Source organism: Meleagris gallopavo, unplaced genomic scaffold (assembly GCF_905368555.1).
Source record: "Meleagris gallopavo unplaced genomic scaffold, MGAL_WU_HG_1.1 scaffold_5, whole genome shotgun sequence".
NCBI classification, from domain to species: domain Eukaryota; kingdom Metazoa; phylum Chordata; class Aves; order Galliformes; family Phasianidae; genus Meleagris; species Meleagris gallopavo.
In genome coordinates, this window is record NW_028147019.1 from 179,441 (window position 1) to 202,404 (window position 22,964).

Genomic DNA, 22,964 nt, shown 5'->3' on the forward strand with positions numbered 1-22,964 from the left:
CCGCCTTCCCGTCAAGCTGAAGACATCACTGCTCTGTCGGTCCCAAAACGGGACCCCGGGAGAAGAACCCTTCTGCACGGCGAGGGGAGGCTGCAGGCCTGAGTCCCAGGCCTCGGGCCCAGGCTGCTTCCTCCAATGGCTGCTCACACAGCCTCAGTGCACAGAGCACAGCTCCTCGAGACGGAGCAGGAAGCAGCCCTTCAAATCCATCTCACTTATCTCTCCACACAGATGAGGATGTGATGTGGGACCATGCCAAAGGACTTCCAAAGTCCAGGGAGATTTTTGGACCAGTCTGTCTAACTGATGTACTGTCAAAGCATCCACATGATCATTCTGACCATCAAGAACCACAACGTTTATTGAAGTTTGGGGAAAATATTGCTTTCTCATTTAGATCCTTAAAATACTGAGCTAAATAAAACACAGTAAATCTCAGGACTAAGGCTGTGTTATAGTAAAGCACATCTTTTTACAGCACACACAAAGAAATGGTTTATTAGATTGTTTCTTGGCTTACAACTGGCACCTGGTAGATAAGTGTCCATCTGTAGCTTAGCAACCTTCACTTTGGGATGCAGAGAGCTGTTACTGGATTGGTCTGGAGTTCTGCAAATGACCAAAGCATTCAGAGGAGAATCATTACCAGAACTGCAGTGACACAACAGACTGGGTCTGGTAGAAAGAACAGAAACAACTAGAAACTAGTTATTTCTAACTAGAAAGAACAAACTAACTGGTACACAGATACAAATACCTCTCTTGACCTGCTGACCACTCAACTTTTGATGCAGCCCAGGATACAGTTGGCTTTCAGGGCTGTGAGGGCACAGTGCTGGCTCGTGTCCACTGACATCCATCAGAACCCACCAGGTCCTTCTCAGCAGGGCTGTGCTCCATGCTTTCATCCCCCAGCTTGTACTGGTGGTAGTGGGGATTGTCACAGCCCAGCTGCCAGACTTTGCACTTGGATTTCTTGAACCTCATGAGGTTCTCCTGGGCTCAGACCGGGTCTCTCTGGATGGCATCCCATCCTTCAGGTTTGTGGACCACATCCTACAGCTTGGAGCTTCAGGACTGACAAAATAAATCATCTATTTCTGCTTGTGAGACCATTTTCAGTTGATACAAACACACGACATGAAAATCTTCAAGTGGAATGTATGGAATTGTAATCAGATATTCAACTCAAAAATCTGATCAGGTCTCTTTAACAGACTCTCATAATCCCTATCTCAACCCCTTCGATTCAAAATCACACCTTATTTGTGTCATTGCTTTTTGGCAGAACACACGTTTTGAACAAAGATGGTCAAGAGGGAAGTACAGGAAGAGTAAAATCTCATAAAATATCTGTGCTGCACACCTTGAGATCTCACTAAGAATCACAACTGCTGCCATCTAACCAGACTGGTGTGTTAGCTTCACAAAAACAAGGTCAAATATCCCACTTGTTTTAAGTGTTTTGTTTGTTTGTTTTTAATGAATATAGTAAGAAAAATATATGAAATGAAATGAAATTGTTTTGTTACTTATATATTATATTTTGGGTCTTTGTGTCTGTTGCAGTTTCCATGGGAAAAAAACAGGAAGCCTTGCTTTTGGAGGAACATAAGTGTATGAAGCCTGAAAACTTCCATTCACTAAATGTGACCCAAGGTTGGACACCCCTGGGCTAAGGATTAGAGCGGGCATGAGAGTAAAGGTATGGCTAGGGCACTGGAGTTCTTAATTTGGGCTTCAAGAGGAGCTTTGAGGTTCAGCATTATTGCAGTGCATTCTTGTCAGGGGAGGAAATGACACTTAGAGGTACAAATAAGGCTGTGGGTTTAGCAGTCTGAGCGAGTCACAGCAACACCAAGAGGAACTCCTCTTACCTCTTCAAGATCTTCATTTTTTTGCTGGCCAAGCTCCTCTTCCCTTCCCTCAGTCTCCCATCTCTGTACTCTGGGCTTCTCCTGACCTCCCCATCTCATTAGGGGCAGCTTTCTACCTACCAGCCTATGCTCCAGGAGGTCCGGGGTAACTTTTATCAGATTAACGGCCGTATGCTTCCTGCTGGACTATGGCTTTCTGACAACATCTGATCCCAGCAGCACCAGGAATGTCTCACAGGAAGGAAGACAAAGTCATTGCATGCTCTTTGTTTTGTTAAGCTTCACAGAGATCCTGGTTCCTCATGTACAGAGTCTCTGGGCTACAGTGCGTAGCTATAAACTGAGTAGTAATTGATATTGGTATGACATTTCAGTGAAAAACATCAGATTAGCTAAAAGACAGAATAAAACTTTTAATAAACTACACTTAATGAATACACAAATGAAAAAAAGACAGTTGGATTCCGTTAAAATCTGCATTACCACGCCTTTGTATATAAAGATGGGAAGTTCATTGCTTTTGAAACACATCTGGTCATCAGTTTCCACAGAGCATCTTTGAGCTCCTGGTTCCTCATGCTGTAGATGAGGGGATTCACTGCGGGAGGCAACACTGAGTACAGAAATGCCACCACCAGGTCCAGGAGTGGGGAGGAGATGGAGGGCAGCTTCAGGTAGGCAACCATGCCAGTGCTGAGAAACAGGGAGACCACGGCCAGGTGAGGGAGGCATGTGGAGAAGGCTTTGTGCCGTCCCTGCTCAGAGGGCATCCTCAGCACAGCCCTGAAGATCTGCACATAGGACACAACAATGAAAACAAAGCATCCAAATAAGATTAGAATACTTAGCACAATAAGCCCAACTTCCCTGAGGTAGGATTTTGAACAGGAGAGCTTGAGGAGTTGGGGATTTCACAGAAGAACTGATCCACAGCATTGCCTTGGCAGAGAGGCAGTGAAAATGTGTTGGCAGTGTGCAGCAGGGAATAAAGAACCCCAGTGGCCCAGGCAGCTGCTGCCATGGTGGCACAAGCTCTGCTGTCCATCAAGGTCCCGTAGTGCAGGGGCTTGCAGATGGCAACGTAGCGGTCATAGGACATGATGGTGAGAATGCAATACTCTGCTGAGATGAAGAAGAGGAAGAAAAAGACCTGAGCAGCACATCCAGCATAGGAGATGTCCCTGGTGTCCCAGAAGGCATTGGCCATGGCTTTGGGGAGAGTGGTGGAGATGCAGCCCAGGTCGAGGAGGGCGAGGTTGAGCAGGAAGAAGTACATGGGGGTGTGCAGGCGGTGGTGGCAGGCTACGGCTGTGCTGATGAGGCCGTTGCCCAGGAGGGCAGCCAGGTAGATGCCCAGCAAGAGCCAGAAGTGCAGGAGCTGCAGCTGCCGCGTGTCTGCCAACGCCAGCAGGAGGAACTCGCTGATGGAGCTGCTGTTGGGCATCTGCTGCCTCTGGGCACTGGGACCTGTTGGCACAAGAACCTGTCCAAGGAGTAGGAAAGTTAGTGAGAAGTCATTCCACGTGGGAAATGTTCACTGTGGTCAAAGATGTGAACTACATTTCATGCGGCTGATTTTGCCCTTTTTCTCTCAAGGAAGCAGTCTTATCCCTGTGTGTACACGGGAACGTGGTGGTGCTGTGGTGATTTTCTTTACAGCATCTGTCAGATGAAATCACGTCTAATGCAGAAGTACTTGTCAGCATGTGCAGAATCAGTGCCAGAAATACGTGGGCTGAAAATAAAAGTTTGAATGATGTTCTTTTCCCTCACAGTCTGGTCCCACTTACCATGGCCCAGGAGTGTTCAGTGAAGTCAGAAATCCTGAGCATTTCTGCTGCACACATTGTGAAGGGCAGTGCGAGCTGAGAGGCAAAGGGATTCACTGCTGCTTAGTGCAAGGTAAGGGGAGCTGGTTGGGCTTGTTTCCACACACTCTGAGCTTTTGGAGACAAAGGGAGAATGCCCTCCCCATGTTTCCCTGAAAAGAAGCCAGACCCTGCTGAGAACAGAGGAAACCACTGCCCATTGCGGAATGCCCACCCTTTCCCGGGGGCCCTGAGCGAGGTCTCATCACCACACGTCCAGCAAATGACACCTAACATTCATTTCACCAACCCCACAGCATTTCCTTGCATATGGCAGCTCTCCCCTTCATCCCTGGACTTTGATCTCGAGCCTAAGGCAAAGATTTGCATCCTGAAGATCAGCTCACAGCTCTGAAAGACACCTCAGGGAGATGTGACCTAATGAGAGCACCCAATTAAGGGAAAGACAACTCCTTCCCATCGTCACAGACTGCATTGCCCACAGCCCCAGGCAGTCGCTCTCAGCCCCTGTGCACTGCAGAGGGCGATGGACACGTGCCTGGGGAGATGCTGCTCTGCTCTGCTGGCGCTCTGTCTGCACGGAGGTGAATCATGCATTGGACGTGATGGTCACGAGAGCAAAGGAGAGAGCTTCCAATGAAAGGCGTCTGCACTTCAGGATTATCAGTTGATGTGCTCAAACTTGATGAATTATTTACCCTTCTTTAGAAGCAGGAGAGAGAACAGTTGGCCCAAAATCTACGGTTTTGTTATCATTACAGAAAGGTCCGTGGCAGTGCCCTGTAATGCAATGCAGCTATGAACCCACAGCCCCTGGTAGCAGCTGTGGCAGCAGAACAGCCCTGGGCACCCGGCTGCAGCCCCGGCTGCACAGCCTGCAGCCGTCCTGGCACATGCAGCCCTCAGGGCTGTGCTCTCATGCTGCAGCACAGAAGCCCTCAGATGGAGCAGGTCTTTTTCCATGTCAAAGAACCATGGAATGCCTCCAGCCTGATCTGCAATGGGATATTCCAGATTTAGTTACCCCTCTATTAAAAGCAGCTGCATGGACTACAGTGGGAGTCTTACCTTGTCAAAGGCTGTGAGCAATGCTCCTGCACTGAGCTCACATTCTGCTCACATTGTACGCATCCTGAAATCTCTCTCTCCTTTCCCTTCTGTCCTCATGTCACCTGCAGGCTGTTCTGTGCAGAAGTGCTGCTCCTGGGCACAGCTGTCTCTCTGCAGCACTGCCCACTTGTAGGAGCTCCCTGTGTCCCAGGAGCCCGGCCCAGCTCAGCAGCAGAGGATGTCATTTTCTCTTCCTCACTGCTCCCCTGGAGATGCCCTTGGGGCTCTGAGGCTGGCAGCTCCTGATGGACAACAGGGTCACCTCTGCAAAATGAGCTTTGAAGTCAGATGAATTAATCACCACTAGACAAACTGATTCCAGAAGTATGGTTCGTCGTAACCGATCCTATGTGCCTAGCAAAGCTGCAAATGCCTCATCTGGTGTCATGGTTGTATGATTCTTGTTATCGATATTCCACATCACAACATCATGTAAAGCACTGGGCATTAAAGAGTTAATACTCCAGTTCTATGGACGGACAACTTTCTGGATACCTGGCTCTCAGAGGAGAAACGAAATGCATACCCCAGAAGACTTTGAGTGCAGAGGGGAAGTTAAGTCACGGGAGGTTGTCCTGGGATCTCTCGCTTGCTTGCTGCCTGGCAGTGTGGATGCGCTCCCCAGCCGTGCGCCTTCAGTTCAAAGTAAGGCCCTTGGTTTCAGACCCTCGCTCTCTCATTTTATTTCATTACCCTAAATTCCAATTTTACTTTATTACATTGTGTTATCTTACATTCTGATATCATATTTCGTAAAAATATGTTTCCTCCTTGGATCTTTGCTGCCGGTTTTTATTTTTATTTTGTTTATTTGTTTGTTTGTTTGTTTGTTTGGCCAGTGGGACTGCAGGCCTGCTGCTCTCTGTCACGGGCACACATTGATCTAGATAACTCCATGACACTCAGTCATATGGTCTGCTTTTAGGGAGGCTGTATGGAGCCAAATGTTGGACCTGATGATCACTACGGGTCCTTTCCATTGCGAGTTAACCTAGGATTCTATGACAGTGGGTACAAGCACGGAGACATTGGAATCACTGTGCTGTCACAGTCAATAGGAGTTCATTGGCAACACAGTCACAGTGTTGTCTTGGAAGTGTGGAGAGCAGTGATGTCACAATTACTGAGTTGTGACAGTGGTCAGTATAACATTGACGTCTGAGTCACTGTGATGTAGAGGGGAGACAAACCCAGTGAGTTCAGCTCCACTGTGCTGTCAGAGCTGATATGAGCACAGTGGTGTTGCAGTCAGTCAGGAGCTCTGCATGTGGGTTAGCATCTAACATGGCGTCCCCAGAACCAAATGCTACCAGTGAGGAAATGGTGTCTCCACCATGGGGCCCTTCTCACACCTCACATGCTGTGATGAGACACACTGCCCACATGGGACTTGGGCCTCACGGCATCCTTGCACCCCATGCAGAGTCTGGCAGCTGCTGTCCCCTGCTCTTTCATTTGACATCACACAAACCTCCATCCCACTGCCCCAGGAAGGGCCCTGAGCCAGCAGGAGGGACACGATCTCCCTGCCAAGGCTCTGGGCATCAGGCCTTGGCCTTCCTGCTTCACAAGACAAAGGAGGCTTTTCTCAGCATCACAGCCACCATCCCAGGGCCTTGGTCTGCCTGTAATCATGGCTTCCAATTATCTGCTCTAACAAGTCCCTGGGGAAGCTTGCTTGTGAACGGCCCTCAGTGGGGCCCATTAATACTCCAAGAAACTTCACTGTTCCTTCTGACTTGGTCTTCTGGAGCACTTCATGCAATCTTCTCTGTGCTCTGGAGGTTGTTGGACTCAGCAGCAAATGCCCCCTGGGGCCCATTGCAACCTGAAGAGCCCTCCTGTGCCTTGTGCCTTCCTGTCATCTTCTTCAGGTGTTCAGAACATGAACAGCAAACTGGAGAGGTATCTGGAGAGAGTTTAAAGAGAAAGAGAATGATGGGCATTTAAGAATTCTAGTTATTTATTTATTTATAGTTGGGTTTAAATCATAGAATCATAGAATCCTACAATCACCAAGGTTGGAAAAGACCTAAAAGATCATCCAATCCAACCGTTCACCTATTACCAATAGCTCCCACTAAACCATGTCCCTCAACACAACATCCAGTCTTTCCTTGAACACCCGCAGGGTCGGCGACTCCACCACCTCCCTGGGCAGTCCATTCCAGTGCCTGACCACCCTTTCTGAAAAGTAATACTTTCTAATGTCCAGCTTGAATCTCCCCTGCCGTAGCTTGAAACCATTCCCTCTGGTCCTATCAGTAATGACACGAGAGAAGAGGCCGACCCCCAGCTCACTACAACCTCCCTTCAGGAAGTTATAGAGAGCAATGAGGTCTCTCCTGAGCCTCCTTTCTCCAGGCTGAACAATCCCAGCTCCTTCAGCCTCTCCTCATATGGCCTGTGTTCCAGACCCCTCACCAGCTTTGTTGCCCTCCTTTGAACACGTTCCAGGGCCTCAATGTCTTTCTTGCAGTGAGGGGCCCAAAACTGGACACAGTACTCGAGGTGCGGCCTCACCAGTGCTGAGTACAGGGGAACAATCACCTCTCTGCTCCAGCTGGCAACACTGTTTCTGATGCAAGCCAGGATGCCATTGGCCTTCTTGGCCACCTGGGCACACTGTCGGCTCATGTTCAGCCGAGCATCAATCAATACCCCCAGGTCCATTTCCTCTACGAAAAAACAGGAATTTAAAGCAGTCCTTAGCAACTGATACTGACCCAGGTTGTCCCCTAATGAGCTTTGCTCTGTCACTGTGTGGACAAATGTCCTCCTCAGCTTCCCCACCCCATTTCTACTCCCATTGGCCCCATGGGACTGGCATCACTTTTCCTCACATCACTCTTCTCCTCTTCAGTCCCCCACTCAGTGTTAAACCTCCTTTGCACCAGCTGCCCCTGGCTTTCCTCAGGGAACCAGCTGCACGTGGGCAAGGAAAGATTTCTTTTTCCCTTTTTTTTTTTCTTTTTTCTTTCCCATGAAACTGAAGGAAATGTGATGCAATTGAATGAACAGTAAAACACAGCGATCAATTTATGCCATGTCCAAGCTTCATCTAATGAGTTTTGTCTTTCCCAGGGAGCAGTTGCACAAGAAATGAGTTAGACAGAGACAGGAAGGGATAGATAGAATCACAGTTAAGGAGTTGAGAAAAGAGTCCATCAGACTTTGGAGAGGTGGAGCACGTTCCAGTAATCTTCGTGAAGCTCACAGATCAGCCAGATAGTTGGGAGATATCTGAGTGAACAAAGAGCAAGGGCTGGGGAAATCTGGAGAGCAGTGGGAAGAGCATGTGTCCAGATGGCCTGCTGCAAACATGGCCTGAAGCATGGTCATTGATTTAGGAGAGCTGGAGACACGTGGAGGATGAGGGACATCAGATACGCAGCAGGGCAGAGCAGCGGTGGACGCTGGGCATTAGTCACAGGGCATTGGCACTGGCACCACTGTCTGTGTCCCTGTACCTGGAGGCATCTGTGTCCTGCAAACACAGTTCTGGAGAACACTGAGACAATTAAATAAGTAAGTAAATAAATAAATAAACAAACAGAATAAGAAGTAGAAGAAAAAGAAGGAGAAGAAGAAGAAGAAAGATACCTAATCCACTCCAGGACTCGTGCTTTCTGCCTAAAGAGAGAGGACTCATGAGAATGCTAGAATTTGAGAAGTATGTTAACATATTTTTATGGATTTAAATATTTGTCTTCAATCCTTTTTTTTTTTTTTTTCCCCAATTTTACTGATGTTAATGAACATCTTTCAGACTTACAGCTTCCAAAAGAAGATCCATTTATGTCTTGTACGGAGCCTGGTGTCCCCCACAATTTCCCTGCCCAGAACTGTCCATGACATCTCTCAGTCATTGCACTGACTGAGTCACACCGTGGTACTGAGCTCATTTCTTTCTTCTCAGATGTTGATTTAGATGGTCCCATGCAGCACAGGAGGCTTCATGCCCTCCAGGCCCTTCCTGCCAGGTACCCTGCCCCAATCACCTGTTGGACCACACTGACCCTAGCATTCCTTGTGCTGCTTATGTATTTCTACAAGCCTTTATTATATTTGATATGCCTGGGCAGATTCAGCTGTGTTTGAGCTTTGGCCTTCTTAAACACATCTCAGCAGGTACACTAGGACAAACACTCTGCATTGCTCTCAGCTGACCGCTTCTTGTTTCCACTTCCTACAAGCTTTCTTTCTGTACTGTACCCCACAGACACTTGAAGAATCCATGGTGTGCTCTCCCGAAGCCCAAAGGTGCGAGCCTGTTTTTTGCCCTCCCTTCAGACTCCTCTGCTCCACCATCCCATGGCCACTGCAACCCAGGTTCTCTTTGACCTTCAAATTCCCTAGCATCCCTGCCTTGATGGTGAGTATGAGATCCAGCAGAGCACCTCTCCTCTTTGGTTCCTCCATGGCTTGGTCAAGAAGCTGCCAGCTGTGCTCTCCAGGGATCTCCTGGATGATGCGTGCCCTGCTGTGTTGTTCCTACAGCAGATAGTGGAGTGAAAAAGGCCCCCAAAGTGGAACAAGGGCCTGACAACATGAGGCTCCCATCTGTCTGTAGAGGGCCCCTTCCACTTGCTCTTCCTGATCAGGAAACCTGGAACAGACACTGCTGGTCTCCTCTGTTTGCCATTTCCATTTGTCTCCTCACCCGTCCATCACAAAGACTCTGTATGCCCCTTGTGCTATAGTCCAGTAGTGGAAGCCATTTAACCATGTCCCTGTGATCCAAAAAAGAACTCAGGCCTGCAAGAGTACTAAGATTTCAAACACAGTGTGTGTTGGTGTTCTCATTAGCATAAAAACACATAAGTAAACATCTTAATTTGAAAGCATCATTAGTCTTAGCCTGGCTGTGTTGTGCATCTGTGGTATTTGTCTTCAGAATGTGGCACACAGGCTTCAGACCCATTGTGAGGTTTGGATTTGTCCAAGCAGCACGGACACTCCTGGGCATGGCTTTCCTGAAGGCCCTGTGCTGCATTTGCAGCTGCATGTGAGTGTGCTGGACAGCCCAGGGAACTGGCATGGCACCAGGCTGCTTCTGATGCCATTCACAGGAGGGTCCATAGAAAACTGATGTTTCTTCAGCAGAAGACGAAAGATGTGTGTCAGCTTTGAAGTGCCTTGAGATCCAGAATGTGCAGCAGAAGGCGAACAGAGAAAGATCTGGCTCTTCTTTTGAGAGCTCAGCCATTTAGTCAGCTGCATAACTCTGCATGCGCCATGGAGACGGGTGAAAAAGACACACTTGGGTGCCCTAAGTGCAGGGGTCTGTTGTCATTTAAGATGGCCAGGAATAGTTCTATTCCCTCTCTGAGGTGATTCACAGGAAGGAGGTGTCTATGTCAGGGATTTCCCACACACTTTCCCAGCCCTCCATGTCCTAGACTGTGTGCCCTTTTTGTTACAGCAAACACTCTCTGGTAGGACTAACTGTATACCTGGAATTGGTCACTGTGCACTGGACATTTGGTGGTTAATGCAGCAGATTTCATAGAACAATCATGATGCTGTTGTCTTTCAGGACCTGTTGGCCATGGAGACACATGGATATCTCAGGGGAGATCAGTGGGGAGGATAGAAATGACATCCTCTGCTGCTGAGCTGATCTGGGCTCCTGGGACACAAGGAGCTCATACAAGTGGGCAGTGCTGCAGAGCAAAAGCTGTGCCCAGGGTCAGCTTCCGTTCACCACACAGCAGGGCTGGGGGCATGATTTGCAGGTGACACAGAGAAGAAGAAAAAGAGCTGACAGGCTGTGTGGCACATTAGCAGCTGTGAGCTCACTGGAGGAGCATTGCTCACAGCCCTTGACAAGGTAAGTCTCTGGCTGCAGGCAAAGTAGTGGCTTTTATTGCTGGCGTCACTAAATCAGGGACATCGCATTGCAGGTTAGGATGCAGACACTCCATGTATCTTTATGAAGGAAAAATTTCTGCTCCAGCTGAGGGCTTCTGTGCTGCAGCATGAGAGCACAGCCCTGAGGGCTGCGTGTGCCAGGACGGCTGCAGGCTGTGCAGCCGGGGCTGCAGCCGGGTGCCCAGGGCTGTCGTGCAGAGCAGGTCCCTGCTGTGGCCCAGGGGCTGTGTGCCGGGGCAGGGACTCTGCCGCCTGCCAGGCTCAGCACTCAGCTGCCCGGGGAGCTGCCCAGGGCGCTGCAGGGAGACGTGTGGGGGGAAGGAGCCCCCCGTCACGGCACGGCAGGGCAGGGCAGGGCAGGGCAGGGCAGGGCAGGGCAGGGCAGGGGCCTTCTGCTGCCACAGCTGCTGCCTGGGGCAGGGGGATCACAGCTACACTGCATGCCAGAGTGTTTCCAGGGGCACTTTGCAAGAGGAGAGACAAGGCAGGGATTTTCCTTTTCTTAGGGAAGGGGAAAGAGTTGTAGACAGAATTCTGAAAGCAGCTGAGAAATATGAACACATCTCTGAGAATCCTGAGTTGTACATTTCTCATTCTGCTGCTGTATGAACAACCTCCTCATGTGCTTTCAGTTTCTCCTGTCCCAAAGGACAGCACCAGCTGAAATTATTTGCAGAAAATATTTTCTGCATACAGTTGCATGTACTTATCCTGCAAACAGGCAGCATTCTCTACCAGAAATTTAAATGCACAGTAGTTGAGATGGGCACCCTCCATGCAGATAGGGTAAAGACATGAGACATGGAAATGGCTTGTAAGAGTAAAATATCCAGGCAGCTCCTATAAAATTAGGGAATGAGAGGAAATAAGAGCCCCTTAAGTTTCTACTTCTTAAGGTACAGTGAAGCTCATTAAAATAGACTCCTGTGATGGAGTTAAATGAACATTTTCCATATACATAGAAAAACTTCTATATAATGATGGGAAGAGTGTCTGTGCAAATGGTCTTGACTCGTCATTATCTTCTGCACTCTGCACAGGACTCCATGCCCAGGACCTGCAGATGCCCAACAGCAGCTCCATCAGCGAGTTCCTCCTGCTGGCGTTGGCAGACACGCGGCAGCTGCAGCTCCTGCACTTCTGGCTCTTGCTGGGCATCTACCTGGCTGCCCTCCTGGGCAACGGCCTCATCAGCACAGCCGTAGCCTGCCACCACCGCCTGCACACCCCCATGTACTTCTTCCTGCTCAACCTCGCCCTCCTCGACCTGGGCTGCATCTCCACCACTCTCCCCAAAGCCATGGCCAATGCCCTCTGGGACACCAGGGACATCTCCTACGCAGGATGTGTTGCCCAGACCTTTCTGTTTGTCTTTCTCATGTCAGCAGAGTATTGCATTCTCACCATCATGTCCTATGACCGCTACGTTGCCATCTGCAAGCCCCTGCACTACGGGACCTTGATGGACAGCAGAGCTTGTGCCACCATGGCAGCAGCTGCCTGGGCCACTGGGGTTCTTTATTCCCTGCTGCACACTGCTAACACATTTTCACTGCCTCTCTGCAACGGCAATGCTGTGGATCAGTTCTTCTGTGAAATCCCCCAGATCCTCAAGCTTTCCTGTTCACGGTCTGACCTCAGGGAAGTTGGGCTTCTTGTATCTTGTGCCCCTTTGGTTTTTGGGAGCTTTGTATTCATTGTTGTGTCCTATGTGCAGATCTTCAGGGCCGTGCTGAGGATGCCCTCTGAGCAGGGACGGCACAAAGCCTTCTCCACGTGCCTCCCTCACCTGGCCGTGGTCTCCCTGTTTCTCAGCACAGGCATGGTTGCCTACTTGAAGCCGCCCTCCATCTCCTCCCCACCCCTGGACCTGGTGGTGTCATTTCTGTACTCGGTGGTGCCTCCAGCACTGAACCCCCTCATCTACAGCATGAGGAACCAGGAATTCAAAGATGCTCTGTGGAAACTGAAGAACAAATGTGTTTCAAAAGCAGTCAACTGCCCACCTATTTATATCTAAGAGTTGAAATGCAGATTTTAACAGAATCCAACTGTCTTTTTTGGTTTATGTGTTCATTTTCTAAGTGCAATTTATTGAATGTTTTATTCTGTGTTTTATATATTCTAATGTTTTCCACTGAAACATCATTATGCCTATCAATTCCTATTCGACTTGTACTTATAATGTGTAGCCGTGACATGCTGTACATGAAGAACCAGGCTCCCTGTGAAGCTTATCAAAAAAAGGGCATGTAATGAATTTGTCTGTCTTTCTTCCTGTGAGACATTTCTGGAGCTGCTGGGGTCAGTTGTTCTCAGAAACCCACAATCCAGCAGGAAGCATAGGGCTGTTAATCCAACTGTGCGCTGACTTCAGCCTGCAATAGCTGACGGCCATCCCTTGGCTCCTGGCTGGGGTCTGTGCTTTCAGGCTCACATCTGTCAGTGCCTCTGACAGGCCAGCAGCAGCACTTGGTTTGCACACTGGTCGTTAGATCCCCTCTTCCTCAGTTCCTGTGAAACCTTGCGTAAGAAAATATCTTGGGTGTGTGTTAGCATCTCAGAGGCTTAAACTTTTCCCTGAAGTCTCCCTTCAGTGCTTCTTTCTATTGCCACACAGAAGCGGGCATTGCATCCAGGATGCCCTAGGGTAGCTGAAGCATGCATGAGAGCCCGGGAAAAGGTTGTCCAGGACTCTCAGGAGACATTTTGGAGCATGAATTTGTAGGTAGGAAGTGCAACTGTGGGGTAGCGCAGAGCTGCTGGGCAGGTGGTGCAGGTCCTCCTGCAGAGCTTTGTGCCCTTCTCCTTCCTGAGTAAGGTGCCAGGGCTTCTTTACAAGTTGCTGCCCAGAACATTCCCAAGGAATGGACTGCACAGATTCCCACATTTATTCTCCTACTCGTGCTAAAACCAAGCTTTCATTGCTAGCATTAAACTGTTATATTCAGCGTTAGCCCAAACTGCAGCCCAAAACAAAACACTAATCCATAATGCTTGTCTGTACCCTAACACTGTCCTGAAAACCTCAGCAGAACACCAAGCCCTCTCACTAAACCTCCGCTTAATCTCTGCTCCAAAAGCTGAGTTTAAACCCTTAATCTCAATCCTGAACCCCCAACACCCAATGAGCCTGCTCCTTTGCTCTGCCCTCCTCACCTTCAACCCCTTGCACAGTCATTCTTCTGGGTTTACACTTATTCTACTTTGGGTGGACCCCTAACCCTTACACTGGATTTTACTTACACGTTTCTTCACGTTAACTAACACTTGACTCCAGGTTTACAACAATAGACTTGGGCTTACCTCACATTTTCCTCCAAGTTTACTCGCACTTTACACCAGGTTTATTCACACTTCTTTTTTGGGTGTGTTTGACTCACACTTTACACGGTTTGCTCAAACTTTTCTTCAAAATTAGTAACACTTTACTCTGGTTTACTCACACTTTTCTCTGGGTTTTACTGACACCCTACTCCGGGTGTGTACGCTCTCCCTTTTGGGGCCTACCCACACTTGACTCTGTTCTTTCACCACACTTTACTCAAGGTTTACTCACACTTTACTCAAGGATTGCTCACAGTTCTTTTTTGAGTGTGTTTGACTCACACTTACCTCATGGTTTACTCACACTTCTTTTTTTGAGTGTGTCTGACTCACACTTACCTCAAGTTTCACTCCAACTTCTCTTCAACTTTACTCACACTTTTCTCTGGCTTTATTCACACTTCTCTTAGGGTGTTACTGACACCTTACTCCAGCTGTGTACGCTCTCTGTTCTGGACCTGCACATATTTGACTATGGATATTTCTCACACTTTATTCTGGTTTACTCACAGTTTTCTCTGGGTAGTACTCACTCTTTACACCAGGCTTGCACACTCTTTACTCTGAGATTACTCTTACTCTACTCCAGGTGGACTCACACCTTACTCTGGGTGTTACCACACTTTTCTCCCAGATATTCTCACACTTTACTCCGAGTTTACTCACACTTTACTCTGGGTAGTACTCACTTTTTACACCAGGCTTGCACGCTCTTTACTCTGAGATTACACTTACTCTACTCCGGGTGCACTCACACCTTACTCTGGCTTTTACTCACACTTTACTCCATGCTTACTAACACTTTACACCAAGTTTTCTCACACTTCACTTGGGGTTACGCCACACTTTTCTCCAAGTTGACTTGTGGGGGAAGATGTAACTGAGCAGTCAGCACAGAGCTTATCAGACTCCTTGATAGGCCCCATCCCTGTGACACCTTGGCAGTCTGGAGTGTAAGACAGAGAGCAAACGGTGTCTGTTTGCAGCCAAGGGTAAACAGGAGATTATTGTTGTATGCATTGTTAATCTTATCACACTTAAGAATCCTTTCAACCTTTATCACTGTGGTTTGGAGAAGCTCGGCCAATTAACTGATTAGCGGGACAGGAATTTCTTGCTTTAAGTGAAAGGAATAGAAGATGTCTGTTGAACACAATAAAGGAGAACTATTCTGATGCTGCAAGAAACTGTGACAGCTCTCTAACCCGACTGAGCAACGACAACTTGAGAGGTCATGTTGGGATTTCACCTGTGTGGTCTGCTGGCAGGCCAAAAGAAGGCTGATGGGTTGGTACACTGCCTGGAGGGTCGGTTGTGAGATGGTGGCACTTTCAGTCTACCTGGACTGGTGGAAGACATTTGATACTGCCTTGTACTACTCCCTTCTCTCTAGTTGATAGAACCATGAACTGATGGATGGCCACTCGACGGATAAGGAATTGGCTGGATGCTCACAGCCAGAGTTGCGGTTTACAGCTGCATGTCCATGTGGAGACAATGGTACTTTTCAGGGGTCTGCAGGTGGTACTGGTGCTATTTAACCTCTTTGTCGTTGACTTGGACAGTGCCGCTGAGTGCACTTTCAGCAAGTCTGTGGGTGACACCAATTTCTGTGATGAGGTCAGCACGGTAAAGAGAAGGGATGCCATCCAGGGGTACCTTGACAGGCTACAGAGGTGGGTCTGTACAAAACTGATGAAGATCAACAAGGCCATGTGCAAGGATATTCACACGGGTCAGGGCAGTCCCAAGCACAAATGCAAGCAGAGAGGAGAATGCACTTAGAGCAGTCCTGAGGGGAAACTCTTTGCGGGTTAGTTGATGAACAACTCAACTGGCAATGTGCACTTACAGCCCAGAAAGCCAACCGTATCCTGGGCTGCACCCAATGAAGTGTAGCAAGTAGATGAAGGGGGACGATTCTCCCCCTCTATTCCACTCTTGGGAGACTCCACCCAGAGTACAGCATTCAGATTGAGGGCCACAAACAACAGGACATGTATCTGCTGGAGCAAGTCCAGAGGAGGGTAATGAGGATGACCAGAGGGCTGGAACATGCCTCATCTGTGCAAAGAGAGGCTGAGAGAGTTGGGGTCACTGAGCCTGAAGAAGAGACGTCTCTAGGGAGACCATATGGCTGCTTTTCACAGCACAAGTCTCTACAAAGAAGTTAGGAGGGAATCTTTATCAGGAATGAAGTGATGGCACAAGGGGTAACAGCTTAAGTCAAAGGAGAGTAGATTTAAATCAGATTTTCAGAAGAAATTCTTTCCTATGAGAGTGATAACGAACTTGAGAGGTTGCCCAGACAGGCTGTGGCAGTCCTATCCCTGGAGGAGTTAAATGTCAGTTTGGACAGGGCAAGAAAAGGTGTCCCTGCCCATGGCAGAAGGATTGGAACTAAGTGATTTTTTTGTCCATTTCAACCTAGACCATTCTGTGATTCTATGAATCGACAGTTCCCTGGTGGTGGGAAACAGCAGGAAAGAGAAAAACTGGGGAAAATTGCAGCTTGGATGGTGGAGACAGGCATGAGGAAAAGGCTGCCCAGAGAGGTTGTGCAGCCTCCTCCTACGGAGATATTCAGACCCATCTGGACACCTGCCTGTGTGACCTATTGCAGGGTACTTGCTCCAGCAGGGGGCTTGAACTCAATGATCTCTTGAGGTCCCTTCCAACACCTTTGATTCTGTGATGGTGTGAAATGTCACTCAAGGAGTAGTGCTGTGGTGCCAGAGGTCATAGAATCACAGAAGCATAGAATGGCTTGCATTGGAAGGCACCTGGAAAAGCATCTAGTTCCAACCCCCATTCTGCAGGCAGGGCAGCCAACCACTAAATCAGGCACTAAATCAGGCTGCTCTTGAACACCTCCAGGGATGGGACATCCACAACTTCTGTGGGCAGCCTGTGCCAAGACCTCACCTCCTCTCAATTTCTAATCTAAATCTCAACTCTTTTAATTTAAAACGCTTCCCCCTTGTCCTATCACTATCTGCCCATGTAAAATGTTGATTTCCCTCTTGCTTCTAAGCTCTCTTGAAGTATTGTAAAGCTGCAGTGTGTCCTCCTTGGAGCTTTTTCTTCTCCAGGCAGAACAAGTCCAGCTCCCTCAGCCTGTCTTCACAGGAGAGGTCCTCCAGCCTGATCATCCTCATGGCTTTCCTCGGGACCTTCTCCAAAAGCTTCACGTCATACTCCAGGTGAGGCCTTCTGAGGGCTGAGTAGAAAAGGACAATGCGCTCCCTTGCTCTGATGACCACCTCTCTGCTGATGCAGCCCAGGGTGCAGTTGGCCTCTCAGGCTGCAAGCACACACTGCTGGCTCCTGTTAAGGTTTTCGTCCACCAGGACCTTGAAGTCCTTCCCCACAGGGCTGCTCTCTAGGAGTTCTTCCCTCATACCGGGGATTGTCCTGACACAAGTGCAAACAGCTGCATTTGATCTTGTTGAACCTCATGCTGTTCCTTTGGGCCCACTTTTCAAGCCTGTCCAGGTCCCTCTGGATGGCACCCCTTCATTCTGTCATGCCAACTGCACCACACAGCTTGGTGACATCAGCAAACTTGCTGAGCTGCGCTCTATCTCATCATCCATGCCACTGATAGACGTTGAAGAGCTCTGGTCCCAAGGCTGACCCCTGGGGACATAACTTGTGATGGCCTCCACCTGGTGGAGCCAATTTCCCAGAGAAATTCCCAGCCATTTACTACAGTCCTTTGGCTGCGACCTTCCAAAAAATGTCTTATCCACTGAGCAGTCTGCCCTTCAGATCCATCTCACTTATCTCTCCACAGAGATAAGGATGTGATGTGGGACCATGCCAAAGGACTTCCAGAAGCCCAGGCAGATTTTCGTACCAGTCTGTGCAACTGATCCACGTAATCATTCTGACCATAGGGAACTGCAACATTCAATGAAGTTTTAGAAAAATATTGATTTCTCATTTAGATCCTTAAAATAGTGAGCTAAAGAAAACATAGTAAATCTCAGGACTAAGGCTGTGTTATAGTAAAGCACATCTTTTTACAGCACACACAAAGAAATGGTTTATTAGATTGTTTCTTGGCTTACAACTGGCACCTGGTAGATAAGTGTGCATCTGTAGCTTAGCAACCTTCACTTTGGGATGCAGAGAGCTGTTACTGGAATGGTCTGGAGTTCTGCAAATGACCAAAGCATTCAGAGGTGAATCATTGGGTTTAAGCAAGGAAAGAATAAAGCTGCGTGTGCCTTCCCCTCTGCAGGACAGCCCGGCCCCACCGCCCCACAGGCAGCCCCTGGCAGCTCAGTGCAGGCACTGTGTGGGGCAGCATGCGTGCAGTGGGACAGAGATGTGCCCCCAGCACAGCCCCTGACACCGCATGGCCTCCTTCAAGTCATTTCAGTGCTTCTGTGAAACAGGATCATTGATCAAAACAGGGCTGTTCACACACCAAGCAAAGCTCAACTGGGAAGGTTTACCATCAGCACACACTGATTCCATTTCCTAATGCAATATATTGGTCCTTATGCGAATGCATTGATCCCTTTTGCTAATCCAGTCTATTTCAGCTCCACGGTGCCTGCTGGCATCTCATTTGCCTGTGGACACAGAGATGGAACACAGAGGCTGTGAGAAAGTCAGCAGTGACCCAGAGTTCGTCTGGGCTCCGGGAGAAAGAGAGCAGGGTGATGCCTCAGGAAAGTGGTTGGAATCCAAACATATGTTTAGGAACATAACCACTAATGATAATTACATGCACATATATATACATACAAACAGCAAAGAAAATTGTATCTATTAATATAAAGAAAAATCATAAAGACTAAAAAACTTAATACACGCCTGTAACAGAGCAGACTGTGAGTCATTTACAGAGACAGATGAGAAGTTTATCCCTGCTGAACTGTGAGCAGGGCATCATTTTCCTCACTGCATCACTGAGCTCCTGGTTCCTCATGCTGTAGATGAGGGGATTCAGTGTTGGAGGCACCACTGAGTACAGAAATGACACCACCAGGTCCAGAGATCGAGATGAGATGGAGGGGGCTTCAGATTAGCAAAAAAGGCAGTGCTGACAAAGAGGGAGACCACAGCCAGATGCGGGAGGCACGTGGAGAAGGCTTTGTGTCGTCCCTGCTCAGAGGGCATCCTCAGCACGGCCCTGAAGATCTGCACATAAGAGAAAAGAATGAATACAAAGCACCCAAATGCTAAAGAGACACCGATCACAAGAAGCCAAATTTCTCTGAGGTAGGACTGTGAGCAGGAGAGCTTGAGGATCTGAGGGATTTCACAGAAGAACTGATCCACAGCATTGCCTTGGCAGAGGGGCAGTGAAAATGTGTTGGCAGTGTGCAGCAGGAATAAAGAATCCCAGTGCCCCAGGCAGCTGCTGCCATGGTGGCACAGGCTCTGCTGTCCATCAAGGTCCCGTAGTGCAGGGGCTTGCAGATGGCAACGTAGCGGTCATAGGACATGATGGTGAGAATGCAATACTCTGCTGAGATAAGAAAGACAAACAGAAAGGTCTGGGCAGCACATCCTGCGTAGGAGATGTCCCTGGTGTCCCAGAGGGCATTGGCCATGGCTTTGGGGAGAGTGGTGGAGATGCAGCCCAGGTCGAGGAGGGCGAGGTTGAGCAGGAAGAAGTACATGGGGCTGTGCAGGCGGTGGTGGCAGGCTACGGCTGTGCTGATGAGGCCGTTGCCCAGGAGGGCAGCCAGGTAGATGCCCAGCAAGAGCCAGAAGTGCAGGAGCTGCAGCTGCCGCGTGTCTGCCAACGCCAGCAGGAGGAACTCGCTGATGGAGCTGCTGTTGGGCATCTGCTACCTCTGGGCACCAGGACCTGTTCAAAGAGTAAAACAGTCAAGGAGAAGTCTTTCTAGGTGTGGAGTGCTCATTCAGCTCCATTATGTGATCTACATTTCATGACATTGAGTTTGCCATGAGGGACTCTGCACTTTTTATCTCAATGAAGCCGACTTGTCCCTACTGGCACATGGGCAAACGTGGTGATGGTGTGGGGTCAGATTTCTTTTCAAAATCTATCAGATAAAGTCACTTCTGATGCAGAAGTGCTGATCAGCATCTGAACCTTAATGCCAAAAATATGGGGGTCAAAATTAGAAGTTCTAGGGATCGCTTTTTCCAACAGATTCTCATCCTGCTCACCATGCCCAATGAGTGTTTGCTGAAGTCTGAACAGCTGTAAGACCTGAGAGGCCTAGGGATTCACTGCTGCTTAGGGCAGGGGAGCTGATTGGGTTACTTTCCAATTGTTCTGAGCTTGGTTACTTTGCAGATGTAAGACAATTGCATTCCCATCAAATTCTGAAGTCTGACCCAGCTCAGAAAACAGGAGTCCACTGCCCATCACTGTGTATTCACCATTTCTCAACGTACTTCAGCACTGCCTCATCACCACACATCTTGCAAATGACACCTCACACTGATTTCACCAACCCCACAGCATTTGCATATTGCATCTCTCTACTTCTTTTTTCACTTTGTTCTCCTGACTATGGGAAAAATTGGCATCCTGAAGGTCAGCTCACAGCTCTGAAGGGCACCTCAGGGAGATTTGTCCTAATGATGGCATCTCGTTAAAGGAAAACCAACTTCCTCCCAGCCTCACAGACTGCCCTCAGCCCCAGGCAGTTGCTCTCAGCCTCTGTGCACTGCAGAGAATAATGGACACGTGCCTGAGAGGTAATTGCACTTTAGGGTTCCCTCTAGATGTGCCCTCAGGGCTGCGCTCTGATGCTGCAGCAGGGAAGCCCTCAGCTGGAACAGCTCTTATTCCATGATAAAGAAACACAGGGTGTATGCAGCCTGATCTGCAACAGGATGTGCCAGATTTGGTGTTCCCTGTTGGAGAAATGTTTGCATTACCTAGAGTGAGAGACTTACCGTGTCAGTGGCTGAAAGCAAAGCTCCTGCAGTGAGGTCGCAGCCTGCTCACACCCCACACATCCTGTACTCCCTCCCTCCTTTCTCTTCCATCTTCATGTCACCTGCAGAACGTGCCCCTGGTACTGATGCACAGCACACGGGAGCTGCTCTTAGTCACAGCTGTCTCTCTGCAGCACTGCCCACTTGTAGGAGCTCCCTGTGTCCCAGGAGCCCGGCCAATACAAGCAGCAGAGGATGTCATTTCTAACCACCCCACTGATTTCCCCTGAGATGTTCCTGGATCTCTGTGGCCAACAGCTCCTGAAAGATAACAGCGTCATGACTGTACTCTGAAATTGGCTGAATTAACCACCAATGTCAAGTGGACAGTGACCAACTCTGGAAATGGGAAACAGGGGACCCCAAAATAATTGAAAACAGCAACAACGATCTGAGGAGAAACAAACTGATTTACTAAATATTGTATCAGAATGCAAGATAACACGATACAATACAGTACAATATAATTGGAATTGAAGCTAATAAATCAAATGTAATGCGACAGAGTATCTGAAAGCTGTAGGCCTTACGCTAGTGCTGAGGCAATGCGTGCAGTCGGGATGAGCAGAAGGGAGGAGAAACTGATGGTCGAAAAGAGAGAGGTCAAATGACCAACCAAGGGCTTACATCTGTTCCCCCCGAGCAGAAATAACAACAACACAGCGAACAGTCTGCTGTGGAATGTAGTTCTTCTTTTCTGGGACAGGTACCTGGAACTGGAGCATTAGCACTTTAACTCCCAGTGCACTACATAATGTTCTGATGTGGAATATCAGTAACCAAAAATCATAAAACCCTGACAATTAGCTATACAGCCAGGCTAAATCCAGTGATGCTTCCCAATTACGATGTTTTCTTATGTGTTTTTACGCTATTGAGAACAACAAAGTACAATGAGACAGAAATCTTTGTAGAGTTGCAGGCCTGAGTTCTTCTTTGGACCACGGGGACACGGTTAAATGGCTTCCACAACTGGAGTGTAGCACAAAGGGAAGACAAAGTCTTTACAATGGATGGTTGAGGAGACAAGGAAGGGCGACTGCGCTCTGTGAGAGTGCACTGAGCTCTTCCTGGGGGTGGCAGAGCAGCCAGGTCACAGTGAACGGAAAAGGCAAACAGAGGTCAATCCCAAACACAGAAAGGAAGCGTGGAGGAAGTGGAAACAAGAAATCACCTGGCAGCACTGAAGAGACTTTGTCCAGCGTACCTGCCGAGATGAGTATAGGAGTGTTAGATTCAACTGCAATTGAGTGTGCCCAGGCATATCACAGACAAGAAGGGCTTGTAGAAATATGTAGGTGACAAAAGGAAGGCTAGGGGGAATGTGGGCCCAGCATAGAATGGGGCAGGGAACCTGGTGAGACAGGACATGGAAAAGTCTCTGATACTCATTTCTTTCCTGACCTCACTGTTTATCAGTTGGTCTGGGCTTCTTGGAATCCCAGGTGCCAGAGACAGGTGGGAAATGTTGTTGCAAGGCAGATGTGCTGCTGGTGAAAGAGGAGGTGATCAGGGAATACCTAAGCACACAGGATCCCGTGTTGGAAGAGGCTGACAAGTATTGTAGGATTTTAGAGTGGTTTGGGTTGGAAGGACCCTAAAGACCCTGCATTTGCACCTCCCTTGCTGTGTGCAGGGCTGTCACACAGTAGATCAGGATGCCTGGGGCCCTGGACATCTTGAACATCTCCAGGGGTGGGGCAGCCACATCTTCTCTGGGCTGCCTGTTCCAGACCAGCTCCATGCCTCACATCATGATCCATGGAATGTTAGAAATTCCTTCCAAATGTCTAATGTAAAACTCTCTTTCAGTTTATTATCGTTCATCCTTGTTCTATTCTTCAGAAATGATGTAAGAAGTCAGTCTCAAACTTTTTTATTTCAACAAGACCAGAGGTAGGAGATATACAGAAGGCATTGTCCAGAGTAGTGCCTCCACATTTCAGATCCCCAGTACAAGGAAGATGACTGCAAGTGGGAGTTGATAAAAATATGTTAACACTTTCCAACT

General features: G+C 48.5%; 1 protein-coding gene and 2 pseudogenes across 1 annotated transcript; 1 reads left to right on the top strand and 2 right to left on the bottom strand.

Moving 5' to 3' along the window:
- Positions 1–2,356: 2,356 nt before the first annotated feature.
- On the bottom strand, positions 2,357–3,321 carry LOC146541998 (olfactory receptor 14A16-like; annotated as a pseudogene).
- An 8,365-nt stretch (positions 3,322–11,686) lies between these two features.
- Positions 11,687–12,710, top strand: LOC109364146 (olfactory receptor 14A16-like). Its single transcript, XM_019610753.3, has one exon. The coding sequence runs from the start codon at positions 11,754–11,756 to the stop codon at positions 12,708–12,710; it is 957 nt and encodes a 318-aa protein (XP_019466298.3). The 5' UTR covers positions 11,687–11,753.
- Positions 12,711–18,866: 6,156 nt separating this feature from the next.
- On the bottom strand, positions 18,867–19,839 carry LOC109364149 (olfactory receptor 14J1-like; annotated as a pseudogene).
- Positions 19,840–22,964: the final 3,125 nt, after the last annotated feature.